General features: G+C 42.2%; 1 protein-coding gene across 4 annotated transcripts in view; it reads right to left on the reverse strand.

The window, feature by feature from the left end:
* LOC106924954 (histone deacetylase 4-like) overlaps nucleotides 1-21,274 on the reverse strand; it is a 64,359-nt gene that overhangs the window by 14,260 nt on the left and 28,825 nt on the right. For all 4 annotated transcript variants that reach the window (XM_014998927.2, XM_014998930.2, XM_088014250.1 and 1 more), the window contains 8 exons: nucleotides 20,081-20,427; nucleotides 13,324-13,474; nucleotides 11,338-11,461; nucleotides 9,706-9,824; nucleotides 3,077-3,205; nucleotides 2,864-2,973; nucleotides 877-1,008; nucleotides 580-766 (listed from right to left, as the gene is read on the reverse strand). In XM_014998927.2, the coding sequence (XP_014854413.2) occupies nucleotides 580-766; nucleotides 877-1,008; nucleotides 2,864-2,973; nucleotides 3,077-3,205; nucleotides 9,706-9,824; nucleotides 11,338-11,461; nucleotides 13,324-13,474; nucleotides 20,081-20,427 (1,299 nt within the window). The remainder of the gene's footprint in view (nucleotides 1-579; nucleotides 767-876; nucleotides 1,009-2,863; nucleotides 2,974-3,076; nucleotides 3,206-9,705; nucleotides 9,825-11,337; nucleotides 11,462-13,323; nucleotides 13,475-20,080; nucleotides 20,428-21,274) is intronic.

Consider the following 21,274-nt stretch of genomic DNA (forward strand, 5'->3'; position numbering starts at 1 on the left):
CTACATATTTCCAGACTTCCTGGTCTTTTCCATTCATCCTAAAATCCATCACAAGAAAGTTCATTATGGATCTGTGACAAATATTATTAGGGTGATTTGAAGAATGAGAGGGTGGAAGGATGTAAGGAAGGAAGAAGACGGATGGAACAAGACAAGGATGGACAGGGAAGAAAATTGGGAGGGAAAAACAGAGGGATGAGGGCAGAAGGAAGAAAGAACAGAGGTAAGAAAAGACTGAGTTACACAAAGCAAGGAAGTACAGAAGGAATGAAGGAATAAAGGAAAAAGTAGGAAAGGAGGACACAAGGAATAAAGAGAGGACAAAAAACAAAGGTAGTGCAATGGAAAGATGGATGGATACAATTAAAGAAGAAAGGTAGAAAGGAACGTAAGGAATGAACCAACCAACTTTAAGACAACAGGAGACAGAATAAAGTCTGGAAATACAAATATTTTTCCAAAATCCAGACCTGGAAAGAAGTAAAATCAGATTCCAGGAAGCCTGCTTTAATGCGTTTCCCAAGTCTGGAAGACCTGGGAAACGTTCCACGTTTTCAAGGCTTTTCGACTCGGCCTCACCTGTCACCAGTGGGCTCTGAGCGGGACTCTGGTCCATCAGAACCATGTGCTGCAGCAGGGGGCTGTGAGCGCCGTGGCCACCGGACCCGCCGTCTGCGAGGTAGGGGCTCAAATGGCCACCGGAAAGGAAGGGGGGGCTGAGGGAGAGGGCTGGTTGCAGGCCTGCATCCTGCTGAGCGGAAGTCACCTGGAGGAGAGGGCGAGAAAAAAAACAATGAAAAAAACAACAGATGCTAAACTGCAAAATAAACACATTCATGGATGCAGAGTCAGACGTCCAGCTGATTTCCTCCTTACGTTGGAGGCGGCGGTGGCTGTGGCAGTGGCGGGCAGCCCCAAGGTGATGTTGGGGAGGGACGGCGAGGTGTAGAGGGACAGCTGGTTGATGGAGCTCTGATCGCCGCCGCACAGCCGCTGGGCCAGAGACGCCTGGAAGACACATTTACACAATCTGCATCACGGATACGGAGAAACATCCAGCGCACGACGGAAAACCGACACCACGATTCCGAATTACAATAAGTTCATTTTGTTGATTAGCTGAAGCTTCCTTGGTGGCAGCTGTCTTCTTTGACAAGCCAGTTTTACACCTTCTGTTTATTCGCACTTTGAATTCAGGTCAACTCTACGACAGAATGTTGGAGCCAGGCTGAAAAAATGTTTCTACTCCAAAAATAAAGTCGTAGGACAATAGAGTAAAGGTTAAAAGTTCATTATGTGACTTTAAAAAAATACATAGATTTACTGTTGCAGGAAAACTGTTTATCTGCTATCAGCGATGGCCATGATAACAAACCTGAGAATTTATAAGCAAGAGAGGGAGAAGCATGAAGATAAAAAGGAGTGATTGACAGCGCTAAGACCCGCCTCTTGCCTCTAATTGGTTGTTTCTAGTTAGCACTGAGAGAAGGCAGACGAGCTTGATTTGTTGGAGATTATTTGTCTCAAATCAGAGAGACAACTCATCTCAAATTGAGACAAATCATAGTTTCAGCAAATATGTTAAAATATATTTACTATTAAAGTTACATACTGCAGCGTTAAGTCTTAACTTTAAGATGCTCTTTTGGTAAAATTGCGTTCTTATTCTGCTAATATTATAAAACAAAAGCCACTTTTTGACAATATTTTCTGTCATTTCTAATTTCTTTCTTTTTATAGAAGAAGAATAAATAAAAATCCATTAAAATCAGATCCGGTATTGGGAGAAAGAAATTGTGGTTTTTATTTGTAAGCCGTGTCGCCCAGGCCTGGCGGACGTCCGCACATGGAGAAACGGCATTTGCTCCCTCCTGGCGTTCTAACGTTGTCACAGCCACCGGCCTCCTCCACACTGCCTGAGTGGCCCTAATGGTTTCCACAAATAGCATCCTGCCAGCTCCTCGACGCTGTCTCCCCCCGTCTGGAGCCCCGTCACCTCGCTCACAGCCTTTGTATATGCAACAGCCTGAAATGTTTGGTGAGCTAGAAACCAGAGACACAAATCTAATCCTACAGTTACAACTTTTTTGTTGTTGTTGTTGTTTTATACGTGTTGAAGAAGATTTTAGGTTATAATATTTCTTAAGAAAGAAACTCTTTGGCTCAATCTTCTCTTCGATCCCAGGTTCTCCCGGCGGACCGCGTGTAGCCACACAGAAAACAACAATGGGTGTTGACGTCACAGAATTACAGAGTTTAATCCAATAGAAGACAACACATAAAATTACAACAGAAACTGCAGAGCAACAGAGACATACATTCATTTACCTGAGACAAATGGAAAAGGAGAAGGAAGAAAGAAAAGCAAAGACGTGCAAAGACATCTTTGGAGAATTGCAAGAGCAAATCTGATTTGTTACTCCTGTGTAGAAAGTTTTATAGTAAAGGCGTATTCTTGTCTTTAATTTATTCAAATAAGGCGTACCTTTGCCAAGCAGAAGCTCTCTGACCCTTTTAAAACTCCTAGCAAGTCACGATCTAAGACCATTTGTCTCCATTGTTTAAACAAAGTGGAAGCAGAGACTCTCCTGAACTCCTGCTGATTTATGGCTTTTCACGGATCAGTGTGAAAAGCTGGAACTTCTCCTGATTGTTTTCCCACACAGATCAAAAGTTCAAAAGATCTAGCAAACCATCTGCTGTAACTACAGGTAACAAAAAGGTCAATAGGCCAGAATAAGTTACTAATTTCAAAACTATAATTAGGCTATTTCAATCAAGACATGTTAAGTTTTAAAACTAGCATATTTTAAATTCATTTTCTTAACATACGCTAGAAATAAAGACGACGGCTGTGATGTACCTCCATGTTGTTGGAGACGGACACAGTGATGCCGTTCTCGTTGGGGATGTTGTTGGAGCTGTTGTTCGGGGAGCTGGGGCCGGAGCCGGGGGCACTGCTGCACGCCGAGTCTGAGACAGGAGGAGAAGAAGAAGAATCAGCAGGAGTCTGGGAAAAAAAAAGGTTTGAAACAGCGGGATCCTCGCCGCCGCCTCCTCCTCCTCCGCCTCTCACCCGCCATGTCGAGGGAACGCTTTTTGGCCGTAGTGATGGGGCTGTCTCTGCGGCGGAGCAGCGGGCTGCTGCGGCGCTCGCTCACTTTCTGCTTCAGCCGGGAGCGCAGCTTCAGGTTGGGCTCCGAGGCTACGGGGACAAGGAGGGACCGACATCTGTCACGAAGCGTTTTTAACACAAAATAATCTGCTGGTTTCATTTAGAAAAAACACCAAATGATGTGTCCCTCCCCCCCCTCTATATGTGCATGACTGAAGTCAGAGTAGAAAGAAAGTACACCCTCTTTCAATTGCCGGGTTTCACATACTGGAATATATTAAAAATCTGCGATTGATTAATTATATTTTTTATCAGATTATGATCATTTTAAGAGGGGAAAAACTAAAATGCACCATAAAAAGCAGAAAATGAATGTTCTTAATTTTTTTGCTCTCAGTATCAAACAATGTCAGTGTGGAATGTGCTCTGTCTTGTAATTTCCACACTCGAGGTTAGATTAAAATAATCCCAGAACTCGGTGAAGGCCGGATAACTGCATTTGTCTCAATCGCAGCTGAAAGCGAGGACAGAGAACCGGGCGAAAACAAATCGAATCCAAAACTTTTCATGCCTCAACAGAGCTCTGAACAAAGCGCCGAGCTTGAAGAAAAAAGTCAAATTTTCACGCAACAATCTCACAATCTTCCAGCTTGGGCTCCACACACGTTTCTGTTATGGAGCACCTTCCACAAAGCTGCCCTGTTATTAAAACCTCTTTGCAAGACAAACTGTTACACGCCGCTGTTCATTTAGCCTACAATTCATCCCTCCCAATTAGATGCTTCTGAACAAGCCAAACTCATATTTTCCCAAAGATGAGCTAAAAAGCAATTAGCTCCAATTTGGGAGCCGTGTCTGACTTGCCTACATGGCATTTCAGTCTTTTGTCTGGCCTGTCACAGACTTGTGAATAGAGACAGGGAGAAGGGAACGGCATGTCACCTTGGCCAGGCCTCCGGCCACTAATGCTCTGTTTACTTTATCCAGACGTTCATCAGCCTGGAATCTTTTCACTATTCATTATCTAATTTTTGGATATCAAGCCCAAAACCCAGAGGATGGCACGACCGGATCCATCTGCCACTGAGACCTCGCAGGAGCAGGAAAGCTCCAGGAAGCTTGCTGTTCCATGTAGAGGAGGGAGATCTCCTTTCAAGTAAACACTTGTAGATTTTGGTCCCGTTTCCAGTGTCAGGTAAAAATAAGCGTGATGAAAGGAGAGAGGTGTGAAATACAAAGTGCGAAGGGAGAAAAGGATGGAAAACTCCTTCCAGTTGGAGTTGAACCAATTAATGTAGACAGAAGTCTGCTTCGGAAGCCAATTTACTACGACTCTCGTAAAGGGTTGCAGATCACATCAATCAGACTTTTGAACACTTCGAGAAGCAACGTCTAAATTTCATCCGGAAAGACCCAATGAATGGAACTTCATGCTGCCAGGCAACAGCGTAACCAACCACGACGCCTTGCGGTTCAAACCGATCTTTGAAATCAAGTGCAGTTCAGGGAATATTTCTTTGTTTGTGACGTAGCATACACTCTTCAATACGAAAAAGACAGCAGACATACCATGATGGTGTTGATTGTCTGGGGATGTCTGCAGAAGGTTAGCTACTCGTCCAACCTCACCAACCAGAAGGATTAGCAAGGAAGAAATAAACTTTCTAAGAGCGCGTTGCCACCAGGCCTGATTAGTCCGCTTCAATCCAACCGTTTGGCTAGAAGGTTTGGTTTGTTTGGAGAGATGTGAATCCGCGATTCAGACCAAAAAAGCGAACTCTGGTCTGTCTAAACACCTAGGTCTTGGTTTGAATTCATTTGCGAATGCCAAGGAGCCCGAAGGCCGCTTCAAAAGCAGGAAGTGAACTATAGCGTAGAGCATTCTGGGTAAATAAAATCAAAACAAACGGCTTGTTTTCTTTAGCCAAAGACAAAAGATGCTAAAATCCCACGCTATTCTATTTTTATTTACACTTTCGTGAAGAAGGAAGTGTCTTCTTCAGAGGTTTTCGTGCTTTTTCCTTCAGTGGTTCTTGGTGCGACGCCGCCACAGGAGAGGAAGTGAACAGGTGTTTCAAAGAGATTTGTTTGTTTGATCCGGTGCAATGAAAATGTCACAGATGTTGAATTTTTGGTCTCCAATTGAAACACCCCAAGGCTCACTTTTGGGAAGTAGAAGTCAACAAGTCTTCCCAATTTAGTCGCTAGTTGCAGTTGTTTCTGTCATATTATTACAAATGTAAACATGTGGAGTTTACATTTGTGTTAAAGCTTTGCTGGTTTGAACATTCAAAAATAGGTTAAAGGCTTTCAGGGGAAAGATGTGCAACTATATCCAAACCCTAGCTTACACTTTAACAGACGTAATTTCTCCCTGAATTTGATGGCGGTGACCATTAGCATGCGAAAGGAAAAACAAAGCCCCGGGACTGACAGGAATAATAATTAGCACCCGGCGAAACAGAAGCGTTTGGTTTCTGTTTTCCGGCGGAGCGAAAACACATTTGAGAAAGAGAATGATCCGGTGTGACAGGAGCCCGAATGATCACAGCAAAGATGTACTCAAAGCCAAGTGGAATTGATCCAGAGAATGTCAATACTCGTGAAAAGAGGTTTTCTCCGTTACCCGAGATGACAGGAGAGAAGACGACACAATGGGATGTTTATGGAAATGCAACTGCTGCCAAACAATGTGCTGCTTTTCAGAGAAAATAGCAATGTCAGTTTAATTAAAGCTTATAGTTAAAGAGCCCTTGGTTAGTTTAAGCTATCTGCTTCAGACTCATAGACCATTTTCTCCCCTCATTTCATCCTGATACTCGCCATTTTTGCACTACTTGCAATTGCAGCTTATAACTTTATTTTCTTTGCTTTAGAAAGTATGGCAAGAACAGCACATTTGGATGAAGCTACTGTACTTTACATTATTTGAAATGTACAGTACATTTCGGTGTAGTTAAAATTTGCAAGTACTTGAAACACCTCCTTAAAAAAAGGCTTAAAACTGACTAATTTAATCATTCAAACACCAAATATACCTTAAAATGCATTAATACAGACGGTGGAAACCTTCTTAGCTAACAGCTTTATCTCCACCACTCTTAAGGGAACAAACACCAGCCTAGCCGGTAGCATTGCGTCTAGCTTCCGAAGATGCATTTTCTTTTGAATTTTTGACATGTGCGCTACAAAAAAAAAAAAAAATCAGCTAAAAAAACAAATTAGCGAATATTGAACCACAAATAGGTCCACTATATGTTCACGATGATCCTCATTAGAAATGTGTAGCTACATCATATCACTCCACAGACGGCCTATTGTTGTCATCCCTGTCAAAATGGGCCGTAGAGCGGAGTCAGAAAGCTCCACATCGCGCTCAATCGGGCCGCAGCTTGTTGCTTTGCATTTCTGCGTTGTACAGCTCCAGACTCCCTATGTGCCATTGTGTCCATGCGGAGGACGGGCTGCCCCAGTTCAGGGTAAAATCCACGCTTGCTCTGCCAGGAGCAGTACGCTTAGCTGTGCCTCTATCAAAGGGTGCTGTGAGTCTGAGGGCCTCACGCTTTTCCACACCGGCTACGTCTCTCTGAGGCATCTCTGTGTGTGAGTGCGCGGACCACACAGGGCATTATTCATGTGATGCTCTCTCTCGTTCCTTACTGTGCGATATGTAGGGGAGGTTAATGGGTTTGGGCCCTCTATCTGGACGACGGAGGTTTTTAAGGAGCCCCCGCTCTTGTCACGCGAACACACCATCCGCCGAAGTAACTTTAAAAGTCGCGACATTGGCCATAAGGCATCCACGGCCTCTCCTGTTGTTGCCGGCACAGACGCGTTCTAGCAACGCGCCGCTGGTACGACGTTCCTTTTCTGTTTTTATTTTCGGCCACCGCTGGAAATCCTGGCTTCCAGGCTTTGACTTTTACAACCTGGCGCTGATATAAAAGGGCCTCTAAACGATCCCGAGCTGGGATTACCATAAGTAAACTCCACAAAGCACGTCATTGCTGTGGGCAAACATCAGGGTGGCACAGGTTCTCCTCGCTCCCGGCAGCCAAGCACAATCTCTGGCATTATAAAAGCGGAACGGCGACGCTCCCGGGACCATCTTTTTGCTTCTTTTCTCCCCCCGTAAAGCAGGTTTATTTTATGCGATCATTGTGCCACATGATTTATTTTAAATCCAGCTTGCCAGCTCGTTTTCGGTGCTATAATCTTCCATTTCAAAGCCGCTGGAAGGAGATCTCCATCCTACCTGCCCCAGAAAATTCTCAGTGTCCTTCACCCTACTTTCCCTCCTTTTTTTTTTTTTTTTTTTGTTTTTAACTCTCACATTATTCCCCCCCACACCCTCCCCGTCTTCTTGCTCTCCCAGGTTGGAATGTGGCTGTGTGGGCCAGTGTCAACTGCGGTCTGTCCGCCATCGCAGCCAGCGGCTCGAAGCCTCGGAGTAAACAGGCCCCAGGCTGCAGCCGCCTGCCACTGCGCTAAGTGAATAATTGCACTGTAAGATGACCGCCGCTTCGCAGCTACACCGCCGCGGCACGCTGTTCACACGTCGCGCACCCGCACACAAAGCTACGCTTATAAACACAGGGCGGGAGGGGGGTGAACAAAAACAGACGGAAAACAGCTGGTTTTACTCTGTAAAAAAGATGTAAGGCCGTGAGCCGCAAGCAAATCTTTTTTTTTTTTTTTTTCCAGCGGGGCATTAAGGAGTATTTTAGCTGCTTTACAGAGATCTGACAAGATCTGGGCAGGATCGAAAAGAAAACACGCGGCTCAGTGTGACGCTGCTGCTGCACCGTGAGAGGGAAAAGCACAGCAGTGGTTTTATTCTTAACATTTTATGTACAAGAAAAGATGAATTACTGTGCTTTTTCACCTGTTTTTCCTCACAACATCCCACTTCCACCTGCTTCTGGTTCTTTAGTGAGTTACAGTAGCTAATAGAAGATCAGGTCAAAGACGCCACAGCTTAGCTAATGTAGTGTGTGCAGGTGGTGCAGAAATGTGCAGCTAGTTTTAAGGAAGGTTTCTGCATTTAAAAGACAACTTCAGCTGTGGTGAGGAAATTCATTGGATGTTTTTGTTGAGTTTGAAAAAACAACAGTATTTGATTTCAGATGCAGCGATCAGACTCTTACCGACTGGAACTGACTTTTGTTTATTCCCGAGATTTTAATCGGGCTATTCCATCTTTTCATTGAAAGGCAACGACACGTACAAAACTCATTTCAGTGAACATATTCAAACGTAAAGCATTCGCTTTCACACAAGAAAAAAACAAAGTACATCACAACTCTTTGATGAGTTCTTTACAGAGAAAGAAAAGGTGGGAATTTTGAGTTTTGGTGCATTTAATGAACCTAAAACATCAGCTGTTTTTAGTCTGTTTTTTGAGTCAAGTAAAAACTTGAAAATTTGATTATTGGTGGATTAAAGATTCACAACATATCAATATCTACATTGGTATCAGTCGATGTTTGTCACTTTTTTAAAGATATTAGTATTGGTCCGATAAGGAAAAGCAGCTTGATAATAATGATGTTTATTTCCAACTTATTGTTTGGGTAAGTGTATTAATGGATATGTTTACAGTAAATGTCTGCTTTTGACCAAAAAAACCAATAACATCAATATATCGGTCAATATTGATATCAGCCTAAATGTTCATATCGGTAAATCAATAACTGTAATCTTTGACGTTTCTATACTTGGTTATCTTAAAAAGAAAGTATAATGATGCGGCAATCAGCCACTAATCAAAATAACATGATTTTCAATTGATTGGCTCAACCATTAGCAGGTCAAATATGGAAAGAAGTAGAAATGCATGAAGAGTAAACACCTACATTTTTTAAAATTGAAACAAATTAACTAAGATTATCTTATAAATCTAATGTTGAAAAGAAAAAACAGAATTGACCAAAATCTGAAATAGCACGAATGATCAGAAATCGGTATCGGCTTCAAAAAGCCCGATCGGTGTATGCTTACTGAAGATTGGTTCAAAGAAAAAATAAAAGTAAGAAGCTCTAAAGACAGTTTGAGTTTATTCTCAGATATCTGTCATTAGTAAAAAGTTGAAAGTATTTCATAAAGCAAAGACCTGAAGTCATAACCATTACACTGTAAGAGATCAGTGTCCCACAAAACGTCTCATCATGTCCATTAAGCTTGTTTTGCTAAAATATTAGAACTATTATCCATTTATGCATCAAGCTAAAGACTGACAAACATTTTCCAAAAACTCAAAGAATTCTGGAAGGACATCTTTAAAATAAATCAGGTAACAAAATCATGATTCTCTTCCCACTTAACTCTCTCTCTCTCTGTTGTGCTCCACTACCACCTACACTAACTCTTTAACACTCTCATGTGGGGGATGCTTGGAGACCCTGACAGCCTAATGTGGATGTGATTAATGGAGCAGACCTCTGATGCTGTTTAAAATATGCCAGACATGAGTCTGCACTGCAGCTAGCAGCCGTAGCTCTTCTGTGTGAGCATGCATGCAGCAGATACGCCGGTCTTCACCAGTGAAACTAGGGAGTTTGGCAAAAAAAAAAAAACAAAAAAAAACGCACCAGTCTTTCGCAGCGGGAAGTCGTCCCGAGGGTTGTAGACGCCCAGCACCGGGTGATTGTAGGTGGACACTGTGGTTTGTGGAGGCGAGCTCTGGTCCAGAGAGCTATGCTGGGTTTTTCTGCAATAAAAAAACAAACAAAAAAAAAAACAAACAACAAAAAAAACAGAAATCATCAATGGTGTGTGTCGAAAAGAAACCATCTCGTTCTCGTGGACTTAAACGATTAAGGCGTCATGCAAATTGCTTGGCAAGGATGCGGACATGTGTCGCCATCTGCTCGCTTCCTACAGTACAAAGTGTCGTTTGTAGGGAAAAACTTAAGCCACGTTTGGATCTGGCCCAAATGCATGTTCCTGACAAGAGGGTAACGCAGTTGTCTCTTCCAGAACTCAGTGGGAGGCTTGAGTCCAGAGTGAAGGAGTTCATATTTAAGTTAGGAGCAGAGTCAGAAATACACAGACGGTGTATTACGTAACGGTATTATGTAACATTGCTTATTCTCTCTACTGTATTTGTAATTTATGGATTTAGTCGTGTCATTTTACAAAAAAACTATATAGTTGTAGAGGTAGATCATTATGGAAAATGTAAAATTAAAACCTTACAGCTGGCAGAAGGTGAAGTCATAAACCAGAGGGCCCAAAACAGAGCCCTGTGGATCCTCAGATCATAAAAACATGCCAAAAAACATTAAATTAACTGTTAAACCTTAAAAAATATATTGAATTTGTATTTCACACTCAAATTAATTTTTTACCCTTATTTTATTTCCTTCAAAACTTTTATTTGCTGATATTGAGTAAAGAGGGATCATTAAAAATGCTATTTCTTGTCCTTTTGCTTGTCAACTGGGGATAAAAATCAGAATGTTTTTTTTTTATTATTATTTGCATGTCATGTCAAAAATCTCCATTTCTTTTTCATATTAATGTTGCAGTTTCTGACACAGTGGAAAAGCTGTCTTGAAATAGATTCAAACGAGAATAAATTACATTCCCCGGCTATATTTATTCCTCGGAGACGTCAGAGAAGTGGGAAGATGTCGTGAGGACCACGCAGGCGGTTCTGAACCATCTTCATTTAATTTCAAATGTAATATTTTCTTGCTTCGACCACGAATGTGTTGTCAGCTGACACAAGCATTAAAAAGGTTCAAGACTACAGACAAAAAAAAAAAAAAAACGGAAACAAGAGGGAGATGAATAATCTCACCTTTCACCTGTGTTTTTACTTTGCGACACAAGCAGAAAAGCTAAACCTGCACTGATTTTATTCACTGGCGTATCTTTCAATCTACCGATGTATGCTACTGCATAATGAACGCTCCAGTCGACGCGACCTTGCTGTGTTTATGCTCGCTCGGACGCGCGGCAAACAAATCGGAAATAGCAAGTGTGCACACCTGCAAAACGGATCGAGGAATGCTACAATTAACTCCAAGGACTTTCAGCCGTCGTCAGGATCCAATATCCTCCTCTCACTTTCACGTCTGCACCCGTTTGTTTTCTGCCTCTGATCACTCAGTGAGACTCAAACAGAGCAGGTATTAGCATGTGTCATTACTTAGCTGTCAGTCCACTGTTTTCTGCTGCTTCCGATCAGGTGACGGTTAATGGAAAAGCCGTCTTACCGGTACCAGTAGGGGGCGTCGTTGGGGAGGCCGCCCTGGTTGAGGCTCCGCTGGGCCAGCGCCTTCTTTTTGTTCAGGACGAACTCCTGCAGACGCATCTTCACCTCGGTGCTGGCCACGGCACCTGATGAACACAGGGAAAATACAAGAGGCAATGAATTTTTTGTATTTAAAATTCATCAATACTTGAGATCCCTTCTAAAAACATTAATAACTCTTTATTTTAATATTTCAAACAGCAAATGCATCTTAGAAAGCGTCTTAGCAGTGGCTATCATCTAGTCTTCCTTATCTCCACTCTATGGCGTTCAGCCAATCAATGCCAAGTATAATAAATGGAACTCTTGGATTGGCTGCTTTGCAAACGTTAGCCAACAGCGTGAAAGTAGCATTCCAGCTAGGTATTTCTGCTTTTTATCAATTTTGTTTTATTCCCCTACATTTAACAAAGAAGACATAAACTTATCTAGGAGGTAAAATATTATTTCATTGATTTAAAATCAGTGGAGTCATCTATTTGTGAAATGCAGCAGACATTTCCTGGATCTAGGATTAAAAACAGACAATCATCAAATGGGAAATTTACTAATTACCACACAAGGAATTAAACAAAAATGATGCAAAACTCATCGGAGAGATTTGAAGACACCATCGCCACACATCGCACTCATACAGACACACGGGAGCAAACACAGCAACCCTCTGGCTCCCTGCTTGCCCGATCCCTGAACATTTTCCATAAAGTGCGAGAAGGCGCGCTCTCTCAAGGACGCCTGTCCATTTGCTTTCAATGAACTTGTTGAGAGAGACGTCCAGAGGTAATAGCTCGGCCCGGCCCGCGCCAAGGCCACCGGGGTATTACCACTCGTTCGCCACTGCAGAGCGCGCCGCCTCTCCGAGTGAAATGGAAACGCACGTGAGGCAAACACAACAGTTATTTCAACCTTGGAACGGCTTGAATGAGGAGCTCTTACTAAGCCTGGCCGCCTGCAGCCCGTCTGACACGGAGAACTATTTACGGAGCTATTTAGCCGCGGAAGTGTCTAGTTTTGCTTGTTTTAGTGCTAAAAGACAGAATCTGTAATGAGAGGTGTCAAATCTTTTAATGAAGTTTCTCCCGCTGCTTCTAATCTCGCCTCACTTATGGTGCTTTTGCGATAATTTCACTAATTGGAGAACCACAACCTGAAGTCGTATTCATCACCTCTGAGACAGAAGCACCTTTTAGTTACAGCTGCAAGTCTGTGGAGTAAATCTGAACCGGCTTAGCAGATCTAGAAACTAAAATCTTTGCCTGTTTTTCTTTGCAAAATAACACAACCTCAGTCAGATCGGACGGAGAGCATCCGAGAACATGTAAATTTAGGCTTTGACTAGCCCATTCTAACACACAAAATACATTTTTCTTGTCATTTGTTCTCACAGTTTGAAGAACAAACCTAACGTGGAATATTTAAACAAGACAAAATTAATCTGATTCTTGCACACAATCTTAAAAGTGTGGCATGAATTTGTATTTTCCTCTCCTGAGTCGGTGCTGTGTTGCTTGCCACAAATTTGCAGTAAGATGTAGATTTGGGCTTTAACTATATGCCATTCAAACACATGATACGTTTACTCTTGGGCCACAAAAATGTCATTTAAACAATTTTAAAAACAAAAAACTAATTTCATTGTGACTTTTTGTACATGTTTATTTTATAAAGTATTCATATTTTTTCTTGTGAATTGATCTGCAATCATCGTAGATCTGAAACATAAAAAAAAAAAGCTTTTTCGCGGGGGATTGATGGTTTTCTAAAACTTCAATTCCTGTCCTCCCGTGTCCACAATTAAACACATAAAATATCGAGATCTAATGCAACAAAAAGTGGAAAAAGCTCAAGGGTCGTGCATATTTTTTTGGCACGAAAACGTTGCACAAACATCAGGCGTTGCCATGGTTCCGCGCGCAGACGGAAAACACGCGGCGTCGGAGCGACTTACTCTCCTGGCCCCGCTCCTTGTTCTTCAGCAGCTGCAGCTTCTGCTCCCTCTGCTGCTTCTCCAGCTCCTGCTCCAGCCGGTGGTTCTCCATCTTCCTCTGGTGCTCCAGCAACTCCTGCTGGTGCTTCAGGGCCAGCAGCTCCTGTTGCTGCTGCACAAAGAAACATCAGGAATATTGTGAGTTAGAAAAGAAAAAAAATGGAGAAGGGCTTTCTTCCTAACAGCCTCGTTTGAGCTCTCTTCAGAACAGATTCAATTCGCTGCCTTTCTCGCTTTGAAAAAAGTATTTTCATTCAACTTCTGCTCTCTCTGAAGTAAATAACTCTGACAGCTGTTCAAAGCCATAAAATTAAACCTCTGCAATTCCTCTAAAAACCTCAGGCCAAAAGCTTTAGCCTTTAAACAAATATAAGCAATTTAACTGGGAACGAGGCTTTAGCAAAACACATAATCCAATCTGCTTACTTCCTCGTCGCGCTGTAAAAATCTTTTTCTTTTCTTTTTTTCATTTAAGAAGGCTCCGAGAGTAAATTTCTTTATTTTTCCGCTAAAAACCAATCTGTGGCCTGACAGCTTGTCCTGCAACCAAAAGGTCAGGAATAAAATCAGCTCCAAAGCTACAACGTGCCCACGATTGCCTCCTCTTCATCACGCTGAAGGGTCCTTAAAAAAAACCAGACGGAGACCCTCGCTGTGAGTCACTGTGCATAAAAGCAGCCAATTAAACAGCACCGAAATGAGCTTCTGCGATCAACAATACGCCGCTATTAGAGACACAAACGTTCCCTGATAGCAAGACCGAGACAACCTGAGGAAGTCTTTTTTAAATAATGATTTAGACTATTGAAGATTTTTAAAAAAGGTATCTAAAGCAACCTCACTATCAGAGGAAGTAACCTGATGACTGATTGAGCCACAACTGACACCAAGAGTAACTAAAGAATTAATTTTTCCTGAGGAATTTTGGTCGACTCTTCTCTGCAGAGTTAGCTGAGCCATTAAAAAGGGTCTGATGGACATGTTCAAACTGCTACTCCAAAACCGTCAGTTTTTATATTCTCTGAATAAAGTTAATCATTTTTGAAAACCGAATTTAGTGTTTACAAAATGTCATAATATCAACATCATTTCTCAAGTTGCACTGATCCACTTTTTTCAATTACGATTCTGATATCATTAGTTTTGGTTGATGATAATCGGATGTTGAAAAACAGCTGAATTGGCTAAAAACTTTACTTTTTTTTTTAAACACAGTAATAACTGCACCAGTAGAGCATCACAAAGTTGGTCAAACATGTAAAAACAACACAACTTTAATTTGTTCACTCAGTGCAACTGGGAGGATAACAGCCAATATAAAACAAATAATAAATTAACTTTCGGGATCTTGGGTTGTTTGAGTTGGATTTGGGTTTTGTTCATTTCTGTTTTCCTTAGTTTCTTTTCTTTGATTACTTTCTGTTTTACTTACTTCAGTTCAGTCATTCTTAGTGTTTCTTGTTACGTTTAGTTATTCCTCATCACTCCAGTTTATTATGTTTCTTGGCTCCAGTTGATATTTAGTGTTAAATTTATTTCCCTTAGGTGCTTTCCCTCACTCCCGAGTGCCACTTTAGCTCTCTCTCTCCTCACACCTGCAACCCATTAGCTCTATAATTAGTTAGGTCTTTGTTCAGAATTTAACCTCCCAGTGTTTAAACCCAAGCACTGTGAACGAACAGTCCTCGCTGGTTCCTCCAGTCATATCCTGGTTACTCCCACCGTCGATACTCTGCTTGCTTTTTGTTCCTGGTTCCTGTTTTTGTTCTGCTCTGGATCCCTGTGGTCCCTATGATTTTTTTGTAAGTTTTCAGTTATGTCATTTATAAACATTCAACATGATCCATGGTCCCCTGTCCATGGTGTGTCCCGCCTCTCACCCATTGACAGCTGAAGACAGGTACAGCACCCCTCCCAACCCCAATGGGATAGGTGTGTAAGAAAATGGATGGATGGATGGATGGATGGATGGATGGATGGATGGATGGATGGATGGATGGATGGATGGATGGATGGATGGATGGATGGATGGATGGATGGATGGATGGATGGATGGATGGATGGATGGATGGATGGATGGATGGATGATCCATGCTCCCAGCTCCTGTGAGTGACCAGAAAATTCTCTGTGAAGAGCTGAGGTCACTCCAAGCTTGTTTAGTGACCTGTATTTGATTGGTTCACAGCGATGCCATGTAATCATCCGGATTGCAAACCCTGTAGCCGGGCATTCTGCGGCAGAGACGTAAACCTGTGTTTGCGGCGAGGCCAAATCAGATCCCCGAAATGAGGCTGTGAATAAATTAGTGGCTTGGGGCCGAGAGGAGGAAGAGCTCTCTGGAGCGCAGCCAGTCATCGCTTTTTGACTTCAAACCGAGGTTGGGGAAGAGGGAAGAGGGGTTTTAGTGGGCGGGACCTCCTCGCCCACATGCACACAGGACACTTACACACCCAAAACCCCTTGCGGCTCGGCTGACCAGAGCCGTGCACATCCTTCCCTCCTAACTTGTGCAGGAGATTTCTCTGCCACCCGCAAACGCAGACGAGCGAGTGCAGGCAAACGTTTTGATGAAATTTAAGAGGATGTGTACGTTTTCATGTTTTCTAAGGCAATTCTGTGTGTGTTTTGTGTTTGTGTGTGTGTGTACGCCCGGTGAATAGAGGTGATTGAGGCCGGGGGGCTCCACGCTGAAGCCGTGCGTCACGAACATCTGAGCTGTCCCGCCGCTTCAGACCGCAAGCCAAGAGGACCCTTTAGATGGCAGCGCCCATTAACCAAAGCGTCACGAAAACCGAGGCAGGACTGTGCTTGGCAGATCTTAACAGGGACGGTGTGTGTGCGCGGAATTTTAAGCCAGAGAGGCAAGACGTACAGGAGAAAGGAGAGCAGGATGTGGATTTAAGGGAGAAGATTAAACCAACGACGTTGATTTGTCTTTAGCGTCTAATTTTGTTGCTCGGCAAAAAATCCGAACAGTGGCGCTGTTTTCGTTTTCACTTAGTGTCAACAACTTAGCAGCTTTTATTTAAGAGGCATAATTTGAGTCATTTTTTGCACTGTTCAAAATGGTAAAGACTAGAGAAGACGCCACTTGGATATTTACTAGCAGAATTTATGAGGAATCCACACCTATTTTCTTGCTGTGTAATAAAACTAAACAGGAAGTGTTATGAACAGCTTAAATGAGGATCAGTTTACCCCCTCTAATGTACAGTAACAATTATTATAAGCGACATGAAAGATTTTTAGAGGAAGGAACTGAAGGCAGGGTTTCCTCCAGTGTATTATAAGCCTGGCGGCCCGCCATGCTTTACTAGCCCCGCCGCCAGGCTAAGCGTTGCTTGTTTACGTTTCTAAGAAAGGGGAAAAAAAAAATCTTTTTTTTTTGTTTGTTTTTTAAAGCCGGGCTGCAAGTGTCTCTTTTGCTCTTAGCATTTCACTAGCAGAGCAGATTTATTCCTAAAGGATAGGTTTATAATAGGTTTATAATTTATGCATTTAAAAGCCGACAGCGTGGACCAATCACACCGCTGGCGCCTCTGCGCTTTGCCTCGCGCGCTGCCGCTGCTTTACCTCAGCGGGATCGCGCGCTGCCGCCTCCTTTCACTCAAACTGGACAAAGGCTGACCTGTATGGACATTTACATCAACTTACTGTGCGGAATTATGATCCTTTGGAGAACTCTAGGTAAGAGTTTAAAACCCGCCGCGTTAGCTCTGGTTGCGCAGCTCAATGTGAACCGCAGGAATAAGTTGTAGCGAATTCAGAGGCGCGTTGTGGAGCGGTGAGAATGATTTATCTTTGTGAACGAACAATTATATGTGGCGTTTACATGTCAACACGCTGCCCAGCGTGTAGCTCTGTGTCTGTCTTCCCTGTAAAGTTTATGTCTCTGGTCCCGGTTGGCCGGAGAGTTTGTGGATAACAAGCAGCGCTAACCTGATCATGCAGGTTCAGCCCGGTGAGGAGCTTTCGCGCTCTACTCTGAGCCACACGCATCACGCAGATTTTATATTATTTTAAGTATTATTTTTCCGGTTACACGATGCATCAAACCATATCAAATGTGTTGTCTACTTAGAGTTAATGCGCGCGGCCGCACGGAGATCTGAGAAGCTCGTCCCATAAACTCGACCAACCAGAATAGTTTCTGTGACGCTCATTAAAAACTCAACAGACACAAAATGAAAGAGCTACTAAAGCCACATTAGCAGCATTGAATTAAATCTCCTGTTTGGTGCGCATTTCTGCGTAGTGCAGCAGATTACCTCATCATGCAGGGCCGGTCCAAGGCTGTATGAGGGATGGAGCAGAATCTGACTTACGGGCCCCTTTTGTTGCTAAAAATATCAGCACCTCTAACAGCTTCTGTGTTAGATTTAGTGAAATATGGGAGAAGGGAGTAGTTTAATTGGCCAGCCTAAAAAGTAATAAGTTATAATCACATTTTACTAAATTGGATTTGTAAATTCAAAGATTAAACTCACAGCATCAGATTGTTGCTATGGTAACAAAACAATCTAACTATGAATATTGTTTTTTGAAGTTTTACAAAGTAAACTTGCCAGCTCCGTAAAATCTTGTATTTAAATGTTAAATAATTTAAAATAATTTAATTTATGTATGCCTACACAATTGAATCAAATTTAACAGCATTGATCATCTCAATAAACAAGTGTTACATTTATGTATCTGTGGTCTGTTTTAAAATATTAGTGTTTATGGGGCCCCTGAAGCTCTTGGGGGCCTGATGGAGCTGCTGACTTAATTTGGATTAAACAGAAGTGCAAATTTGTTGTTTTTAGACTAGTTGTGGGTTTAAATAGCATTTCACTGGAGATCTTTTCCTGTAACATAATTACACAGTAATACTTTTACATTTCCTGTCAACTTAACGTCTTTTAATACAAAACACGGTGGACCGACTCGATGCCCGACCACCGGGTTTAGCAAGTTTTCTGGGGGAAACCCTGGAAGGAATAATCTCAGGTTCAGGTTATGCTACTGAAAATTATTTAAAGTTTGTTTTTGTTTTTTTTAGGAGATGGTGGTAAATATAGAGGGTGCTGTAGCTATTAACGGTCCTACCAGGGACACATAGAGCATTAAATCGACATCCCAATAACAAAGAGCGAACCTGTGACCTTTTTAATAAAATAGTTCTGGAAATAACTGCTTCGCCTTTGCCAAAAAGTACATTTGTGAGATGATTCTGATGTTGGCTCTGGTCAGCATCAGTTTTTGATACAGGCCACATGGGCAGCTGCCCAGGGCCACAATTAAACAAGGGGGCACACAAATGTAATATATCATAACTATGTCCAAAATAAATATTCTGTTGCTTTAATGCACCTTTTTGGTTTTATGGCTATTGTCTTTGTTTATGCATTTCTTTCTGCCACACTTTTTCTTTCCACTAAACTTTCAGCTTCTTTGGTAATGACTTTAAGTGCTTTACCGTCCTTGTGGAGGGTGCAAATGGCATAATTGTAAAAATGAACAAAAAATACATTCTTACTATATCAGTTTCACCTGAATTTAGTTATTTAAACTTTTCATTTATTGAGATGCAATCAATGCAACACTTCTGTTTCTATAAATTTTCGGTTGTTTGTACTTATTTACTTTTTAAAGCATGTTATTTTAAGAAAAATTACGGTTAAAAAGTGTAAAAACACATGAAGAAGCAAAAGTTGCACAGATTTAGCAATAAAAGAGAAGTACAATGACAAAACCCCCCAGAAATGTCCAAAACGAAGGAAAAGGATTTAAGGAAGTATGAAAAGAGAACATGGGAGGAATAAGTGAAAGAGAGTAAATACAGGAGGAAGAAAGGAAGACGTTAATGGAAAGAAGAAGTTAATGACAGGAAGGAAATGGCAAAAAAAAAAACAAGAGATCAGTGAGGAATACAGGAAGAACGACAGAGTCACAAAGAATGATTATGATGAGGAAGAAATCTTTTTTTTCTACAAAAAATCTGAAAGATTCACCTCTTTTTTAATTTAAAAAAGTCATAAAAGCATGAAAGGACAAAAAAATGTCAAAGGCAGCTAAAATAAAGAAGCAACATAAAGTCAAGCTAAAGATTTATCTTCCCTCCAAACAAACCGAGTTGAATCTATTTTAAGAAAAACAAATGCTGCAGTATTAAAACTTTCTCTACTTCTGCACTTCCCTTAGACGTGCGACGCCACAAAGTGATGCACGCTCATGTGGAAACGAATGAAACTCGGTACGTTAGAAGAGCTGAAAGACAGTAGGATCCACTCGGCTCTAATTAAATTCAACTCCAGCTTTTTAATCATTTAAAGGAAAGCTTCACACGTCCATTTCTCACACTCTTTCCTGCAGCCAGACACATCTTTATATTGCCCTCATCCATCCGAGGAGTTAAAGAAAATGAAGCTAAAGTGCCTTTCTGTTTCTGCTCTCACTCTCTGCTTGCACCGAAGCCATTTAAAGCTGATGAGGCTGCTCTTAGCTGCTGAGTTCAGTCTGTTATCGAAGACTCCCGAGGCTGAATAAATTAAGAGCCGTCTTCGTTTGGTTTGGGGGAGATTTAAATAGCGATGGTGTGCAAGCCCGTTGGTTTTATGTGGAATAATTGGACTAATTTAAAACTCCATAGGTTCTTATTGTTTTGCGTCCTTTCAATGAATTTCTGCAAAACGGGTGATGCTGCTCGATAAATAATGCTAATTGTAAATGATGTACCTTAATGTGCTCCTGGAGCTGGGCCTCATGCTGGCGAGACAGCTGCTCGTGCTGCCGCTGGAACTCGGCGATCAGGATCTGCCTCTGGATCTGCTGCTTCTGCTTCAGGGCCAGCAGCTCCTGCTGCAGCTGCTGCTCGCGCACCGAGGCCGCCACCACACCGCCACCGCCACCACCGCTGCCGCCACCAGATCCTCCCAGGGAGCTGGGTGAGAGCTGGCCCGTCGGGGAGAGCGACGACACCTGCTGCTGCTGCTGCTGCTGGTGGTGGTGGTGGTGGTCCACACGCAGGTCCATGGGGATGGCAGCAGGGGGCAGACGCAGGGGCAGCGCAGAGTTAATGTCCACTGAAGAGGAGAGAAGAATAGGAACCATCAGACAGGTGGAGATGGAGGGATAAAACAGATGGATGGATGGATAATGAAAGGTTGTTGCGATGACGTAAAGCCTTTCCCATTTCCTGCCTACTTCGTGTTGCCAGGTAGCTCCTACTTCAGCGATTTCTTACTTCTTATCAAAACTGGGTGTGTGAGTGAAATTTAACTTATCTCTTCACAAACTGCGTCTAATCACAGGTAATTCCTGGTATAAGAAGGAAAATTACTGTTACCTTAAGGGCACGGCTGGTTTGAATCAGCCTTTTTTTCTCTTGATAAACAAAATCAGAATCAAAATTTAAAGTCCTGCACTAAAACCTGTATTACTGAGTATTTTATTGATACATCTCACACACAAAAAAAGATGAGCTCCTGCAGGAGTGTTTTATACCAGCGAGGCCGAGTTTCCTAAATAGGATGCACTCATAACTCTGTGTCAACAACAGAAGCACATTCTGACGCCAAAGCAAGACAAGCGGAGCAGGATGAATAACCAAAACACGGCACAAGGTTAAAAGACATGCGAGCAGACATGTTCCTCTTCTTTTGCACATCGCTGTGTGTTTTCATACTTGCGCAACTTCAAGGTTATGAAGCTGAGGGCGGATTAAATCAATGCACTTCACGAGTGCTATTTAATTAGTCTACCTCTTAGAAAAATGCCCGGAAGAGAATTTTTTTTTTTAAACTTTGAGATTTTCTTTAATTAACACACACACAAAATAAAAGTCTCCCATACTTTTCACGCTCCTTCACTTTTATGGGAGGAATATATAATAAAAAAAAAAATGACTTGGCTATTTTAAGCAGCACATTA

Source organism: Poecilia mexicana, unplaced genomic scaffold, assembly GCF_051168715.1.
Source record: "Poecilia mexicana isolate PSO_F unplaced genomic scaffold, ASM5116871v1 scaffold_2, whole genome shotgun sequence".
Lineage (NCBI taxonomy): Eukaryota > Metazoa > Chordata > Actinopteri > Cyprinodontiformes > Poeciliidae > Poecilia > Poecilia mexicana.